The sequence below is a fragment of the Musa acuminata genome, chromosome BXJ3-2 (genome assembly GCF_036884655.1).
Source record: "Musa acuminata AAA Group cultivar baxijiao chromosome BXJ3-2, Cavendish_Baxijiao_AAA, whole genome shotgun sequence".
Taxonomy (NCBI): Eukaryota; Viridiplantae; Streptophyta; class Magnoliopsida; order Zingiberales; family Musaceae; genus Musa; species Musa acuminata.
This window is the reverse complement of record NC_088350.1, coordinates 34,075,572-34,090,933: the sequence shown is the minus strand read 5'-3', so window position 1 is coordinate 34,090,933 and position 15,362 is coordinate 34,075,572. Positions and strand designations below refer to the sequence as shown.

The 15,362-nt window shown below is 35.5% G+C and overlaps 1 protein-coding gene across 2 annotated transcripts; it reads left to right on the top strand.

The window, feature by feature from the left end:
- The first annotated feature begins 672 nt into the window (after positions 1–672).
- On the top strand, positions 673–5,873 carry LOC103976492 (protein IQ-DOMAIN 10). 2 transcript variants are annotated; one of them, XM_009391711.3, is made up of 7 exons: positions 673–866; positions 971–1,030; positions 2,349–2,465; positions 3,329–3,484; positions 4,497–4,724; positions 4,995–5,108; positions 5,186–5,873. In XM_009391711.3, the coding sequence occupies exons 3-7, from the start codon at positions 2,397–2,399 to the stop codon at positions 5,489–5,491; spliced, it is 873 nt and encodes a 290-aa protein (XP_009389986.2). In that variant the 5' UTR covers positions 673–866; positions 971–1,030; positions 2,349–2,396; the 3' UTR covers positions 5,492–5,873. The 2 variants fall into 2 exon arrangements, with proteins under 2 accessions (XP_009389986.2, XP_009389987.2); XM_009391712.3 differs by lacking the exon at positions 3,329–3,484 and having other exon boundaries at positions 674–866.
- The last annotated feature ends 9,489 nt before the right edge of the window (positions 5,874–15,362 follow it).

Genomic DNA, 15,362 nt, shown 5'->3' with positions numbered 1-15,362 from the left:
GTGATCTTTATTTTTTTGTTGCTTGGGTTTTAAGTAAGTTTGAGTGGTGTTGACTATTTACATTCTTGATACTATATCTTAATCACAACATGAAAGTTGATATCATGATAGCATTTGCTTGAATGTAAAGCTTTCTAGAAATAAGATCCACATTTCAACCATAAGTTTGAAATAAAAAATATTTAATTATTAATCACCATGTTAGCATATGTTGAATAGAAAATATTTTAAAAAAATTTATTGCATGAAATATTCTTTATGACTTCATTTAGATCATTTATAGTATTTTCGAGTAGGTCTTATATTTTTTTTATTGTAATGATCAAAACATTATAATAAGTAAAAAAATTTAAAAATAATTTAAGTATTTTAAATTAGGAGTACTATTTAAAAAAATAAAATGACAGTGTCGATTAAGAAATATCTAAAATATGAATATTTTTTAAAGAAATCATCACAATATAAATGACTAACTTATACTTTATATAATAATAATAATAATAATAATAATAATAATAATAATAATAATAATAATAATAAATTGTGGCTGATGTCGGCGGCTGAAGTAAATGATGTTAACTTTGGATCCTACTGAGCCAGTGAGAGAGGTAAGAGAATGGGCACTGCAAGACGAATACAAATCTTCGAGACGGAGGTGATCTGATGCAGGTCTGGGCCATGGCGGTGGCTTTCCGCCTCTACCCCACCCACCCACCCACCTGCCCTCCTTTGCTTGCTACGGCTTATCAGCATTGCTTCTTCTCGGTGACTTCTGTCTGCTGCCACAGTGACTCCTCCTCCTCTTGTGAAAGCTCCCTGTCATCTCTGATCTTTCCTTCTTTCCCCTCTCCATTGCTGCTCCTCAGGTACTGCCGCTGTTCCTTCTCTTTGATCTTTCTATTTCTTCACAGAGCAGTTCTGATCGGAGTTGTTGGGATCACCTTGACGATTGAGTTCATCTTCTGTTCAGGGACTTGATCTGACGAGTCCGAAGAAGGTTGCTTTATCGGTGATTTTGGCGAATATTAAGGTGGTTATCTAAATTGGTCAATATTGTTCTTATGTGCAATCTGTTCCTTGAATTATCCAGGCAATCTTCGTAATTTGTCTATTGCAATTTACTTTGCTACAGCTTGTCCTTGTGTTTATCGGATGCCATATTTCTTTTGTCGTATTAATGTTGGTTTGTTGAAGATTTATACAAAATCTGGTTTCATAAATTGATCAGTAAATCATTTTTTTCGATTTTAATTCAATCGTCATCTGTATATTTGGACATGGAATTTTCCGCAGCTGAGGCCTCTTGTGATCTTGTTGCTTCCAATCTGTAATGAATTTTTATTCGACTGATGCTCATAAAGTATTTTGTTAGAAATTAATTTGGAGTTTTATAATACTTATCAGAAATCACATGAAGAAACTGGAATGTATTGGTTCATCTGTCGAAGTTCTGCTGCAGCTTTGTCTGTTTTTGAATCATAAATTGAGTAGTGAATTCTTCTGAGATGCTTTTTTTAGTCTTTGAGAGGGTTTACTGTGGAGAGTTACTTTAGAGAGTTTTGGTTTTGCTCTTTTTTCCAAGCTATCTTTTCTGGAATCATATTTTGATTTACATGTTTGACACAGTGAAAAAAGAACTAGTGAGATAAGCTGTTATAAAAAAACTTTGTACTGAAAGAAATCTTACATTCTTTTAACTACGAAAGGGAAAGGAAGGTTGCTTGGGACAACTTCGATCTTTAGGTGCACTTGTTAGGAGATTTGGGAGTATTTCTAATATAATAAGCTCATATAGTTTGAGAAATTGTGGACAATTAATCTGCATGAAATTCAATATTCCTGCAAAGGAAAAACAAAATGGTTTGGTATATGAACAATTAAGGTTATTTTATTTGTGTCCCTGGAAATCTCGTCCCTGTGGTCTAATGCTTTTCATCTTGCAAGCACTTGATTACTTACCAATTATGCTTTTCTCATAATGAAGTGACATTATTCTTTTCTTACATCTGAAAATTTGGTTCATAGACATACCCTAATGAATTACAGTTTTACTTATGCATCTTTTGCATGCTTCCCTTTTAGCCATAGCGGTAAGTAGTTATCAAATCATGCACAACTTTTATTGACATGCCTTGTTGTAATCTATTATACAAAAATCATATTTCTTCATATTTTCATGCCTTGATTTACTTTTCCAAATGCCTGGCACATTGAATTCTGCATGTTTTACCAATTTGCTCTGCCTTTATTTTATCTCACTCGAGATGGTCTTCTAATCTTTTCACATGATGAGGTTTATATTATTTTTTCAGGGAGATCATATTAACATTAAAAAAAATTTCTTGCAGGTTTTGCATTCGACGCGTTAGACATAAAGTTTAGCTGCCTTCAAGAGGATGGGTACTGGAGATTGGTTAAGGACGATAATTAGTCGGAAGAAGAAGAACAAAGAAAGGCCAAAGCAGGTGATTGGTTATCTTCTCTTTTACTCTTGTTCCATAAGTCTCGTCTCATCTGCGGGCCCGGTGAAATGACCTTTTGTCTATGCAGAAAAAGAATGAGCCTAAAACGCATACTGTGGGCATTAAATTATCAGGTTGTAGGGCATATTTTGGGTGAACATATGGATCTTAATGAGCATTTCATACATAATATCAACATATGACCATTGTATTTTTCTTTGCCTTGATATACAATGGGAGTTCTTGAAATGTCAATAGCACCAATGAACTTGAAACATGAAACTCTAACCTACTGATTCTTCTCCTTGAAATATATATCTCAATTTCGCTGTTGTATCAATGTAGATTTATGGCTAATCCCTGAAACAACCAAAGGGGTTTAATAGTACATGTACCAGTTCCAAGAAAATGGATCTCATCGAAGCCTTTTAATTGCTGCAGATAGATTACTAGAAGGTGTTCTAAGTTAGCAACTGAAACAGCATCACCATCTTCACTTTTGTAGATAAGGTTATAAGATCTTTGTAGCAATTGAATTGATAATGAAGAATGAGTAAATTGAGCATTGAATCAACAGGAAGCAGTAAAGCTAAAGTTGTTAACTAGCTATTGCTTCGACTTTATAGTAATAACTTTTCTGTAGCCATACAAGTTCACTAATTTCTTTACCATTCGGTAAATCCAAATTATTTTACTGTTATTTATTTTGCATGCATTATAGATATAATTTCTGTCATTCAATATCTGTTAACTTCTGATGCCTGAACTGCTTCATATTTATCTGCAATAGGAACATCTAAATCAGGTATTCATTCCTTCTCCACATTGTCTTTTTTCATCATTCATGAGCTCAATGGTATTAACAGGATTCTGCTGTCCAACCACTTAAGTTGAAGAGTCGATCTCATAATGATCCTAATAAATTATTAAATGGTGCTTTAAATGGAAATTCTCAAGATTGTGGCATGACTATTGAGATTATAGCTGCTATTCGAATTCAAACTGCTTTTCGAGGCTTCAAGGTATGATTGTTTACACTTATGCAATTGTCCATTTCACGCTTCCTGGAAAAACAAATTTCACACTTGTCTCGCTGAACATCTTAAACTGAGTCTTGAAAGTCAATTTGTTTTTTTCAGGGTACCTTTGCACATTTAGTTATTTCAGTAGATTATCAATGAAATCATTCCTCCATCACAACCAGTGTGGTTACAAATGTGTACACTACCAATTATCATGGTGCTCATAGCGATGGGCATGCTATCACATTAGATCGATACTTTCTTGTTTATTATGTTAAATTCGTTTTAGTACTAAGAAATGAAATCAGTAACAGAATTACCGGTTGTACCAGCTGGTGTGGACTAGTATGCCTGGTCTGGTGAGACACCAAGCACATTGTCTGATAAGATTACCTTCTCAAGCAGACTGTTCAATCGTCCAATCTACTGCAATACCAGGCTTTTCATATGATAAGGTTACTTTGCCACAAAGGAGAGATAAGAAAGAAGAGGAAAGGGGGAATTGACTAAACAAGAAGGAAACAAGATGGGAGGATACCAGCGCATAGATAAGTCAGCTTACAATATTGGGTGTCATTTCTGGTACGAAACATGGATTTGGAGAAATTAATTCTTCTATGTGCTGGTCACAGTTGGACTGGTAACTGGATGATACATATCAGTCTGACCGAAGCATTATACCTTGGCTTGCAGTTTATATTCATCCTACCAAGTCTTCAAAAGCAACCCTGTTGATCTGTTGTTAAACATTATTTGGATAGCATCATTTGTTTTCTTTGTAATAATCTTTCATTCACTCCAGGATCTAACCAAAACAACTTGCTGATGAAAATTATTTGTGATGCTTATAATCATGTTTAATCTCCTTTTCTAAAACAAGTGATTCTTTCATGGAGTTGCAATGGAAATTAGAATCAATGATCTCTCTGTTACAGCTCCTGCTAGATTAGCTTTTCTACGCATCTGCTTGAATGCTGTTGATTTGGCTAAATAGTGGTACTTCATTTTGTAGGCAAGGAAAACTCTTGGTAGCTTGAGAAGAACTCAAAAATTGCAAGCATTCACTTATCATAATTCTGTAAAGAAGCAGACAACAAACACTTTGATCCATGTTCATACCTGGAGCAAAATACAGGCAGAAATCAGAGCTCGACGTGCTAATATGGTAGCAGAAGGTCGCATTAGGCAGAAGAAACATGACAATCAGTTAAAACTTGAGGCTAAGCTTCATGATTTGGAGGTAAGAGAGATGCATGTCCAAACGTGTTTTTTTCTTTAAGAGATGCATAATTGATAATGGCTAAACAATCGAATTCCAATCATCTTAATGTTATATCTTAGCCTTGTGTAAACTGAGCATGATTGAAGCAACAAGAAACTTTGGAGCTATGCCTTACATCGGACAAAAGAATGACCATGTCAGGGATTCATTTACATTGTGGCAAATTAGCAACAAGCATAGTATTCAGTTATACTCAGAAGCATGAACCTTACCTCGAGTTCCTACCAGGTAGACTGGAACGGAGGCAGCGAGACAAAGGAGGAAATAATTGCCAGGATACAGCAAAGAGAAGAAGCTGCAGTCAAGAGAGAACGAGCCATGGCATATGCGTTCTCTCATCAGGTCTGTCATTGGAAGAACTTGCCAAAGAAAGCTGTGAGTAGAAACTTAAGACTAATGCAATTGTTTTGCACATGTAGTGGAGGGCAAACTCCGGGATGAACCAAGGGCCATTTGTCTTTGAGCTCGCTAAAGGTAATTGGGAGTGGAGTTGGGTGGACAAATGGATTGCAGCTCAGCCATGGGAGACCAGACCTTCCACTCTCACGAAGGTAGTTAACAGAGTTGGTAAGGGTGCAAAACTACCTAGTTCAGTTAAACATGCAAGCATTGACGGGAAGGAATTCGCAAAGAAACCATCTAAGCAATCAGATGAAGAAACAACAAACCAAGAGTCTAACACAAAGGCAGCAAATTCTGGTCATTCAAGAACGAAAACTACATAAACAAGAGAGAGAGAGAGATCTTTACTGGCTTTGGTAGGCGCTGCCTAATGTATGCATGCAGCAGTGTGTGTGGATATAGAGAGAAGATTGTGTGTGAGTTGAAATCTTCGTGGGGTTTTACCATTTGATGTGAAGAATAAGAGGTGATTTGCCCTTTAAAGTGTAGATTACTGGATGAGTGATATGTATGTGTCTTCAAGTGAAGCAGCCTCAAGGTTGGCTGCAAGCTGGGTGGGTCTTCTTCCTTTGTCCTTTCCATGTACCATGGTGGCCTGAGTGATTGAGATGAGTCCTAAGGATTGCGTGGTCCTGTCCATTGTCAAACGAAGAACATTGTTGTGGTGATTGTAATCATCTGTAGCAGGTCTTACAGAGTTTTGTAGTGGTTGTCTCATGCAGTGCAGTGATGGCAATGGCAGTGTCGACGTGGCAAGTCCTAATTGAAGTTGGAACCTCCACTTTACATCCCTAAAGTTATTTTTATCCTAATGCAGTAATGGTTTCGAAAAAGATATTATTTGGAGTAATTTTATTTTATATTTAGATAACTTTAATATTTTAATTGAAAGACTGATATTTGGTTGACATAAGTTTGAGTATATAATAAAGGGGATTTATTTATTTATTTATTTATTTAATTTTTAAAAATATTAATTTTAATTAAATTTTATATCTTTGTCATTTATTGAACAAAATTACATATTAGATCTTTCTCAGACTCAATTAATAATTTCTTTCAAAGATAATTTTAATCATTATTGAGATGTATCTTTAAATATCTTTACGTAGATAAGTTGTTTCAATCATATTAATCATCTTAAAATTTTTGGTGAGAAATTTTTTTATTTTCATATAAAAACTAATATTACTATTGATAAGTAAAATATTATCAACATATAGTATTTTTTTTAAATCTAAAAAAATAATATCATTAACCTTTATATACCATTATTTAAAAGCTTATTTGTGATCATAAATGAAGTTTCTAAATTTGTATATTAAAATTTATATTTTTTCTTTTCTCTATGAATCATTTAGGTTAATTTATATAATTTTTTTATATAGATTTTCATTCAAAGTTTTTTTTCACATCTATATAATGTAACTTAAAATCATAGTAAACATTAATATCATGACAATTTTTAACAAATTTGTTAGATAAACTAGAAAAAATATCTTGTTATAATTAATGCTTTATTATGAGTAAAATCTTCGGTTATAAGTTTGACTTTATGTCATTTAATATTTTATGTTTAGTCTTAAAAGCCTAGACTCTTTTCTAATTATTAAGCAATTTGATGAGTACTTCTAGTCTATTGATTTCATCTTTATTGTATTGTATCATTTTTTGGAATTAACATTTTCCATAACTTATGAAAACAACGAGAGCTTTATTTGATTCATATATTATAATTTATTTCTTGTAGATATACTAATTAATCATTAGAAATAATAAGTTATTTTTTTCTTTTGAGATCTTTTCAAACTATCGGTTATGGTTATTTTATAAGATTATTAGCAACGATATCAATATCAATATCATCTGAGAGTTTATCAATATTATTTTATTATTCACTCTCATCAATTTTTTTAATGATTTAAGAAACAATAATCTCTCGAATATAAATGATAAATAAGTACTAACTTATATCTACTTAATATCAAGATTAAATTTTAAGATTTTTGCTCCCATTGATTTATTATTTTCTATAAATATTATCTTCCTAGATTCAACTATCCTTGTATTATGATTAAGATATTTAAATTTATACTCTTTTGAGTTTTTCTGGATAAATAATAAAATTTTAAAAAAAATCTTTGAATTTAATTTCTTTCCATGTAAATCGAAGGCTTTTAACTCTCGCTAGGATAATCTTAAATATGTAATTATCTTAGGTTGGGTTTCTTATGAGTCTATAACTCAAGTTAATAGAATTGATTTCTTGGAAACAATGTTCAAGATATAGAACTGATTTAGGTTAGGTTTCTTACGAGTCTATAACTCAAGTTATAGAACCTCATATTGATTTAAGTATATGAAAAAAATTTATTATATTTCTAAAAGTACGATTTCATCTTACAGTAACCTTATTTTGTTATGACACATATGGTAAAACATACTATATATCATATTTTTCTAGGAATCTTATAAAAAAATTAGAATTATAATTTAGTTTCTCATATTTATCATAAAATTTATCACCATTGTTAGATTTGATAATTTTAACATTTCTATCTAATTATTTCTTGACTTCATTTATATGCACTTAGATATCAATAACCTAAGACCTTATATGAATTAGATATATATATATATATATATGCTCACTTGTCAATATGTTATCCATAAAGTAATAACATGTCTCTTTTCACCGAAGGAACATGACTCACATATATAAATATATATAATATGAAAGAGTCCATGAATCTATGTTTCATTATAATATTTGATTATAGGGTAGTTGTAAACCCAAGATTATACAAGTTCATAACCAATTGACTTACAAATATACTGAATTTAGCATTACCAAAAAAAATAATATTATAATAATTTTAGATAAATTAACTAAATTTATAGAATTGTTAGAATATAACATGCATCCACAATATCTATCATATGAATCGTTTCTAGGTATAGACGATAAGTATCTATTATTATCATTTTTACTTTAAGATAATTTCCTATAATGATGATCCTTTCATGCCCTTTTAGTTTTTGATTTAAAATATTTTTTGCATATTATTATTATTAGAATTAATTCATCAAGTATTATATGTTGAATCTCGGATTTTGATGATGAAGTCAATTGTCATTTGTTGTCTAATCTATGTGTTGAGATAAGTGTGCAGGATTAACTACGATAAGAGTAAGACAAGCAGCAGGTGTTGCGCCGGAGTCAAGATCATGATCACGTTGGGAGTTCGAGAGTTCGACGGAAGTTCGGACGGTCGTCGGAGGTTCAGCGAGGACAGATCCGAGAAGTCCAGAAGCTTGCCAAGCGAAGCTCGTCAGAACTCGCCAAGTGGATCGTCGCAAAGTCCAGGAGTATGCCGGATGTCCGCAGAAGGATCACCGAGGGTTATCGGTTGATCGACGGAAGTTGGCCGGAAACTCGCCGGAAGAAGCGATTGACGCATCGGAGCAAAGCTGCAGAAGTTGTCTTAGAGTTAATCGTAGTTAGCATGATGATTAAGCATGAAAATGGGAGGTGATCCCATTAGCTTAATCTTGGGGCAATTGGGCCCCTGAAAAGATTCAAAGTGGGCCGAATGGAGTGAACCATTCAGACCCTGATTGCACCAGGAGGTGCAACCGCCCCAGCCAGGAGGTGCAACCGCCTGGGCTGTGGGGTTGGGAGGTGCAACCGCCCCAGCCAGGAGGTGCAACCGCCAGGGCTGCGAGGCTGGGAGGTGCAACCGCCCCAGCCGAGAGGTGCAACCGCCCAGAGCTCAGTCTACGAGCTAGACTGGGCGGTGCAACCTCCTCTGCCAAGAGGTAGCACCGCCAGAGCTCAAGTTTCGAGCTCTGCCAGGCGATGCAACCACCAAGCTCAGCCTTCGAGCTCTGGCAGAGAGGTGCATCAGCCTGAGCTCAGTCTCGAGCCCTGCCAGGTGATGCAATCACCGAGCTCAGTCTTCGAGCTCTGGCAGAGAGGTGCATCAGCCTGAGCTCAGTTTGGAGCTCTGCCAGGTGATGCAACCACCGAGCTCAGTTTAGAGCTCTGCCAGGTGATGCAATCACCAAGCTCAGTCTTCGAGCTCTGCCAGGTGATGCAATCACCGAGCTCAGTCTTCGAGCTCTGGCAGAGAGAAGCAATCGCCTGAGCTCAGTCTTCGAGCTCTGCCAGGCGGTGCCACCTCTCCAGTCAAGAGGTGCAACCGCCTGATCCCAGAATTCTGGGATTTGATCGATTTGATCGTTTTGAGCTCCAAATTTGAACTGGGTTGGGGCCTATAAATACCCCACCCATTCAGCACTGAAATGACATAGATACACACCGAATTCTTGATCTTTTCAGTGATTCTAAGAGCTCAAATTTGTGTAAAGTCCTAAAGTTCTCCTCCTTCTGTTCTTCAAGTCTTGAGTTGTAAAGAGAGGAGAGAAAGGATCTGTAAAGGTTGTCTCCTGAGCCTGTCAAAAGGAGAGAAACTGTAAAAGGGCAGTTAGCCTTCGCCCATTGAAGGAAGGCAGCTAGTTGACGTCGGCAACCTCGTCGGTGGAGGAAGCCAAAAGTGGAGTAGGTCAAGGCTGACCGAACCACTCTAAATCTCTGGTTTGCGTTTATTTTTGAGCACTTTATCATTACTGCAAACCTCCTCCATTACTACTGCTCTCTGCGCTTTCACGAACAAGTTCTAAGTGCTGTTCTTTCAGAATCTGCATTCAAACGTAAATCGTGTTTTCGTACGATCTTCACACTACAGTTTACGCTTACATTCGGACTCCATTTATAACTGCAAATTGCTTTCTACGTAAAACGCTTTTCAAGGTTCAAAACTGCTTTTAAACGCAAAACTACATTTAGACGTAAATCTGAGTTTAGACGTAAATCTGCGTTTAGACGTAAAACTACGTTTAGACGTAAATCTGCGTTTTGACGTAAAACTGCGTTTGAACGTAAAACTGAGTTTAGACGTAAACTGCGCTTAGACGCAAACTGCGCTTAGACGCAAACTGTGTTTAGACGCAAACTGCGCTTAGACGCAAAACTGCACTTAGACGCAAACTGCACTGTGATTCTGCTTTTATATCGAAATCATTTTTTATCGGACGAACGCAGCTTTAGCTTTTAAATTGCTGTAAGATTTCCGCTGCACTAATTCACCCCCCCCCTCTTAGTGCTCTCGATCCTAACAATTGGTATCAGAGCCCGGTTAACTCTCAAAAGGATTAAAACCCAAGAGAGATGGCTTACGCCGGAAACCAAGAGGGCCATTCTATTACACGTCCACCCATGTTTAATGGGACGGACTACACCTACTGGAAAACCCGAATGAGGATCTTTCTTATTTCTATGGATTTTGAATTATGGAATCTTGTCGAGAATGGTTTTTCAAAGTCTTCTCTTCCAATGATCGATTGGAATGATTTGGAGAAGAAGGCTTTCGCTCTAAATGCAAAGGCTATGAATGCCTTATTTTGTGCACTCGATAAAAACGAGTTTAACCGTGTTTCAACTTGTGAAACTGCATTTGATATTTGGCACACACTCGAAGTGACCCATGAGGGCACAAGTAGAGTAAAAGAGTCAAAAATCAATTTGCTGTTACACTCTTTCGAACTCTTTCGGATGAAACCGAGTGAAACCATTGGCGACATGTTTACCCGTTTCACGGATGTCGTCAACGGTTTAAAAGGACTCGGAAAGAGCTTTTCGGATTTTGAGCTTGTTAATAAGATACTAAGATCCCTTCCTAAGAGTTGGGATCCTAAAGTCACCGCTATTCAAGAGGCAAAAGATCTGCGAAATTTCCCTCTTGAAGAACTAATCGGGTCACTAATGACCTATGAAATGACTTGTAAAGCTCATGAAGAGCAAGAAGACATCCTTCCAAAGAACAGGAAGGATATGGCACTCAAAACGTCAGAATGCCACTTGAGAGAAAACTCAAGTGATGAGGACTGTGATGATGACTTGGCACTACTAACAAGAAAGTTTAAAAAGTTCTTTAAAAGAAACAAATTTAAGAATGATGCAAAAAATAAACTTGAACCCAAAAAGGACCAAGTGATCTGCTATGAATGCAAAAAGCCGGGACACTACAAAAGTGATTGTCCCCAAGTCAAGAAAAGAACAACAAAGAAGAAGGCGCTCCAAGCAACATGGGATGATTCGAGCGCATCTGAGGAAGAGGAGTCCAACACCGAGCAAGTTGCTCATTACGCCTTAATGGCCATCGAAGACGAGGTAACAAATTCAATAGATGCTGATTTATCTTTCGATGAATTATTAAATGCTTTCAATGATTTATTTGACGAATGCAAGAGTATAAGTAGAAAATATAAATTGCTGAAAAAGATGCATGATAGTCTTACCTGTGAGTTTGATAAGTTAAAAGTCGAACATCATGATAGTTTAAATTCATGTATCAAATGTCATGATTTAGAAACTATGCAAAAAGAAAACCTGCTACTCAAGGACACCTTGAAGAAATTCGAGGTTGGTAGCAAGTCATTAAACATGATCCTTGCAAACAAGGGTCACATTCCCAAAAGAAGTGGGATTGGATTTGTGAGGAGTCCTCACCGAAATCCAACTACCTTTGTAAAAGGCCCCATCTTACATGTTCAACACCAAACCAAGTGCAACTTTTGTTGCAAATCTGGACACAAGACACATTGTTGTCCATTCAAGAAAATAAGTCCAAACAAATTAATTTGGGTTCCTAAGGGAACCATGATAAACTCTATGCAACATGATAAGAAATGTAGATCTATTTATGAGGCACCCAAAAGCAAATGGGTACCTAAACATCATCCTTTCTTGTAGAAAACTAAACAATCGCAAGCTAGGAGCAAGAAATGGTACCTTGATAGTGGATGCTCAAGGCATATGACCGGAGATCCATCTCAATTCTCTAAGCTCACTAGCATAGACGAAGGATATGTCACCTTCGGAGACAACAACAAAGGTAAAATCATTGGCAAAGGAACCATAGGTAACAAATCCAACCTCTCTATTGAAGATGTTTTACTAGTTGATGGTTTAAAACATAACCTCTTGAGCATTAGTCAATTATGTGATAAAGGATATATTATAAGATTTGAATCTAATGCTTGTATCATTGAAAAACCACACAAAAATATATCTATGATTGCATTAAAACAAAACAACGTATACACTATTAACATCAATGACTTATGTGATGAAATGTGCCTTGCCGTTATGAATGAGGATGCTTGGCTATGGCATAGAAGATTAGGTCATGCTAGCATGAAACTAATCACTCAAGTATCATCTAGAGAACTTGTAAGAGGAATTCCTCATATCAAGTTCATCAAAGATAATGTATGCAATGCTTGCCAATTAGGTAAGCAAATTAAGGGTAGCTTCAAAGCTAAGAATCAAATAAGCACCTCTAGGCCCTTACAATTGATCCATATGGACTTGTTCGGACCAATCTCTACATCGAGTCTAGGAGGTAGCAAATACGCCTTTGTCATTATTGATGACTATAGCAGATATACATGGACCTACTTCTTAAAACAGAAAAATGAATGCTTTAGATATTTTACCAAGTTTTGTAAACTTGTTCAAAATGAAAAAGGATCTATGATTTCGTCAATTAGAAGTGATCATGGTGGAGAATTTCAAAACCATGACTTCCAAGAATTCTGTGAACTCAACGGATATAACCATAATTTCTCTACTCCAAGAAATCCTCAACAAAATGGGGTAGTAGAAAGAAAAAATCGAAATTTACAAGAAATGGCAAGAACAATGTTGAATGAACATAGCCTACCCAAATATTTTTGGGCCGAAGCTGTAAACACTGCATGCTATATTTTAAATAGAGTCCTAGTAAGACCCTTACTCACCAAAACTCCTTATGAGTTATGGAATAACAAAAAACCCAATGTCTCATATTTCAAAGTCTTTGGGTGTAAGTGTTTTATCTTGAATGAAAAGGATAACTTAGGAAAATTCGATGCTAAATCTGATGAAGGAATCTTTCTTGGTTATTCTTCGGTTTCTAAAGCTTTTCGCATCTTCAATAAAAGAACCTTAGTTATTGAAGAATCCATCCATGTTGTTTTCAATGAGATTTCAGAAATTAAGAAAAATGATCTTGATGATGATTTTGATTCCTTGAATTTAAACGAAACCCCGTCTCCAATTAACAACTTGGATGCATCCACTTCCGAAATATCCTTACCCAAGGATTGGAAGTATATAGATGCTCATCCTAAGGAGCTAATCCTAGGAGACACATCAAAGGGGGTTCAAACACGATCTTCTTTTAAAAACTTTTGTGCCAACGCCGCCTTTCTCTCCCAAATTGAACCCAAATGTGTTGATGAAGCCATGAAAGATGATTCATGGATTATCGCAATGCAAGATGAATTAAATCAATTTGAGAGAAATGAGGTGTGGACGCTTGTTCCTAGGCCAAATGACCATTTAGTTATTGGTACTAAATGGGTCTTTAGAAACAAGCAAGATGAAAATGGTATCGTGGTTAGAAACAAGGCTAGATTAGTGGCCAAAGGTTTCAACCAAGAAGAAGGTATCGATTACGAAGAAACCTTCGCACCTGTGGCTCGATTGGAAGCCATAAGGATGCTCCTTGCCTACGCCAGTTGCAATAATTTTAAGTTATTTCAAATGGATGTTAAAAGCGCTTTTCTAAATGGTTTCATTTCCGAAGAAGTTTATGTTGAACAACCCCCTGGATTTGAAAATAATGGCTATCCTAATCATGTGTTTAGACTAACTAAAGCTCTCTATGGTTTAAAACAAGCCCCAAGGGCTTGGTATGAGAGACTTAGTTCTTTTCTCATTGAAAATAATTTCATAAAAGGCAAGGTTGATACTACATTGTTTATCAAGAATTTTGAAAATAATTTTCTCATTGTTCAGATTTATGTTGATGATATCATCTTTGGCTCTACAAATGAATCTCTTTGTGAATCGTTTGGTAAAACTATGAGTCTTGAATTCGAAATGAGCTTAATGGGAGAATTAACATTCTTCTTAGGTTTACAAATCAAACAACTAAGCAATGGCATCTTTATTAGTCAAGCTAAATATGCCATGAATTTATTAAAAAGGTTTAATATGAACAACTCAAAGGCCAGTAACACTCCTATGTGCACCTCCACTAAATTAGAAATTGATGAAAGTGGAGAAAGCTTTGATCAAAAAACTTATAGGGGTATGATAGGAAGTTTACTTTACCTCACTGCAACCAGACCAGACATCATGTTCAGTGTAGGACTTTGTGCTAGATTTCAATCAAACCCTAAGATGTCTCATCTCAAAGCAGTTAAAAGAATATTTAGATATCTTAATGGTACCACAAATCTAGGATTATGGTACCCAAAATCAGAAAATTTTGAGTTAATTGCTTTTGCTGATGCTGACTTTGCTGGGTGAAGATTTGATAGAAAAAGCACATCAGGATCATGTCAATTTTTAGGACATGCCCTTGTTTCCTGGTCATCAAAGAAACAAAACTCAGTTGCACTATCAACAACCGAAGCTGAATATATTGCAGCAAGTGCATGCTGTGCACAAGTTGTTTGGATGAAAAATACCTTAGAAGATTATAAAGTTTATCTCAGAAATATTCCAATTAAATGTGATAACACAAGTGCAATATGCTTAACCAAAAATCCTATACAACACTCAAGAACAAAACATATTGATATTAGACATCACTTTATACGAGATCATGTCTCTAATCAAGATGTAACCATAGAGTTCATTGATACTAAACATCAACTAGCTGACATTTTTACAAAACCCCTATGTGAAGAACAATTTGATTACATAAGAAGAGAATTAGGAATGTTGAATTGTCCGAATACTTTAACTAGTTAAAATTATTTTTCGGATGTTATTACTATTACATGCCTTGACAAACGCTTGATCAAATAACATGTTGCAAATTATGTGACAAACATTTTTAACCAGATGCATGTAAGAAGTTCATTTTTCGGTTTGTATACTAAAAATGGGATGTTCTTGTAAACTCTTATGAAAACTCTTTGAAAAATGACTTTCCTCCGTCAAGCAAAAATAATAAAAAGATATATGTGTCATGACTTCCTTTATATGCTTGATAATGCTATCATGCTTTTTGTTGATGACAAAGGGGGAGAAACATATGAATTGATAAACACTATGTCATAGCTGAACTGCCATCA

Bases quoted from the DNA above. Each gene is read 5' to 3' on its own strand.
- LOC103976492 (XM_009391711.3), top strand. From the start codon at position 2,397: ATGGGTACTGGAGATTGGTTAAGGACGATAATTAGTCGGAAGAAGAAG. The intron at 4,725-4,994 runs GTAAGAGAGATG...AGTTCCTACCAG, and splicing joins CTAAGCTTCATGATTTGGAG to GTAGACTGGAACGGAGGCAG. The intron at 5,109-5,185 runs GTCTGTCATTGG...TTGCACATGTAG, and splicing joins CATATGCGTTCTCTCATCAG to TGGAGGGCAAACTCCGGGAT.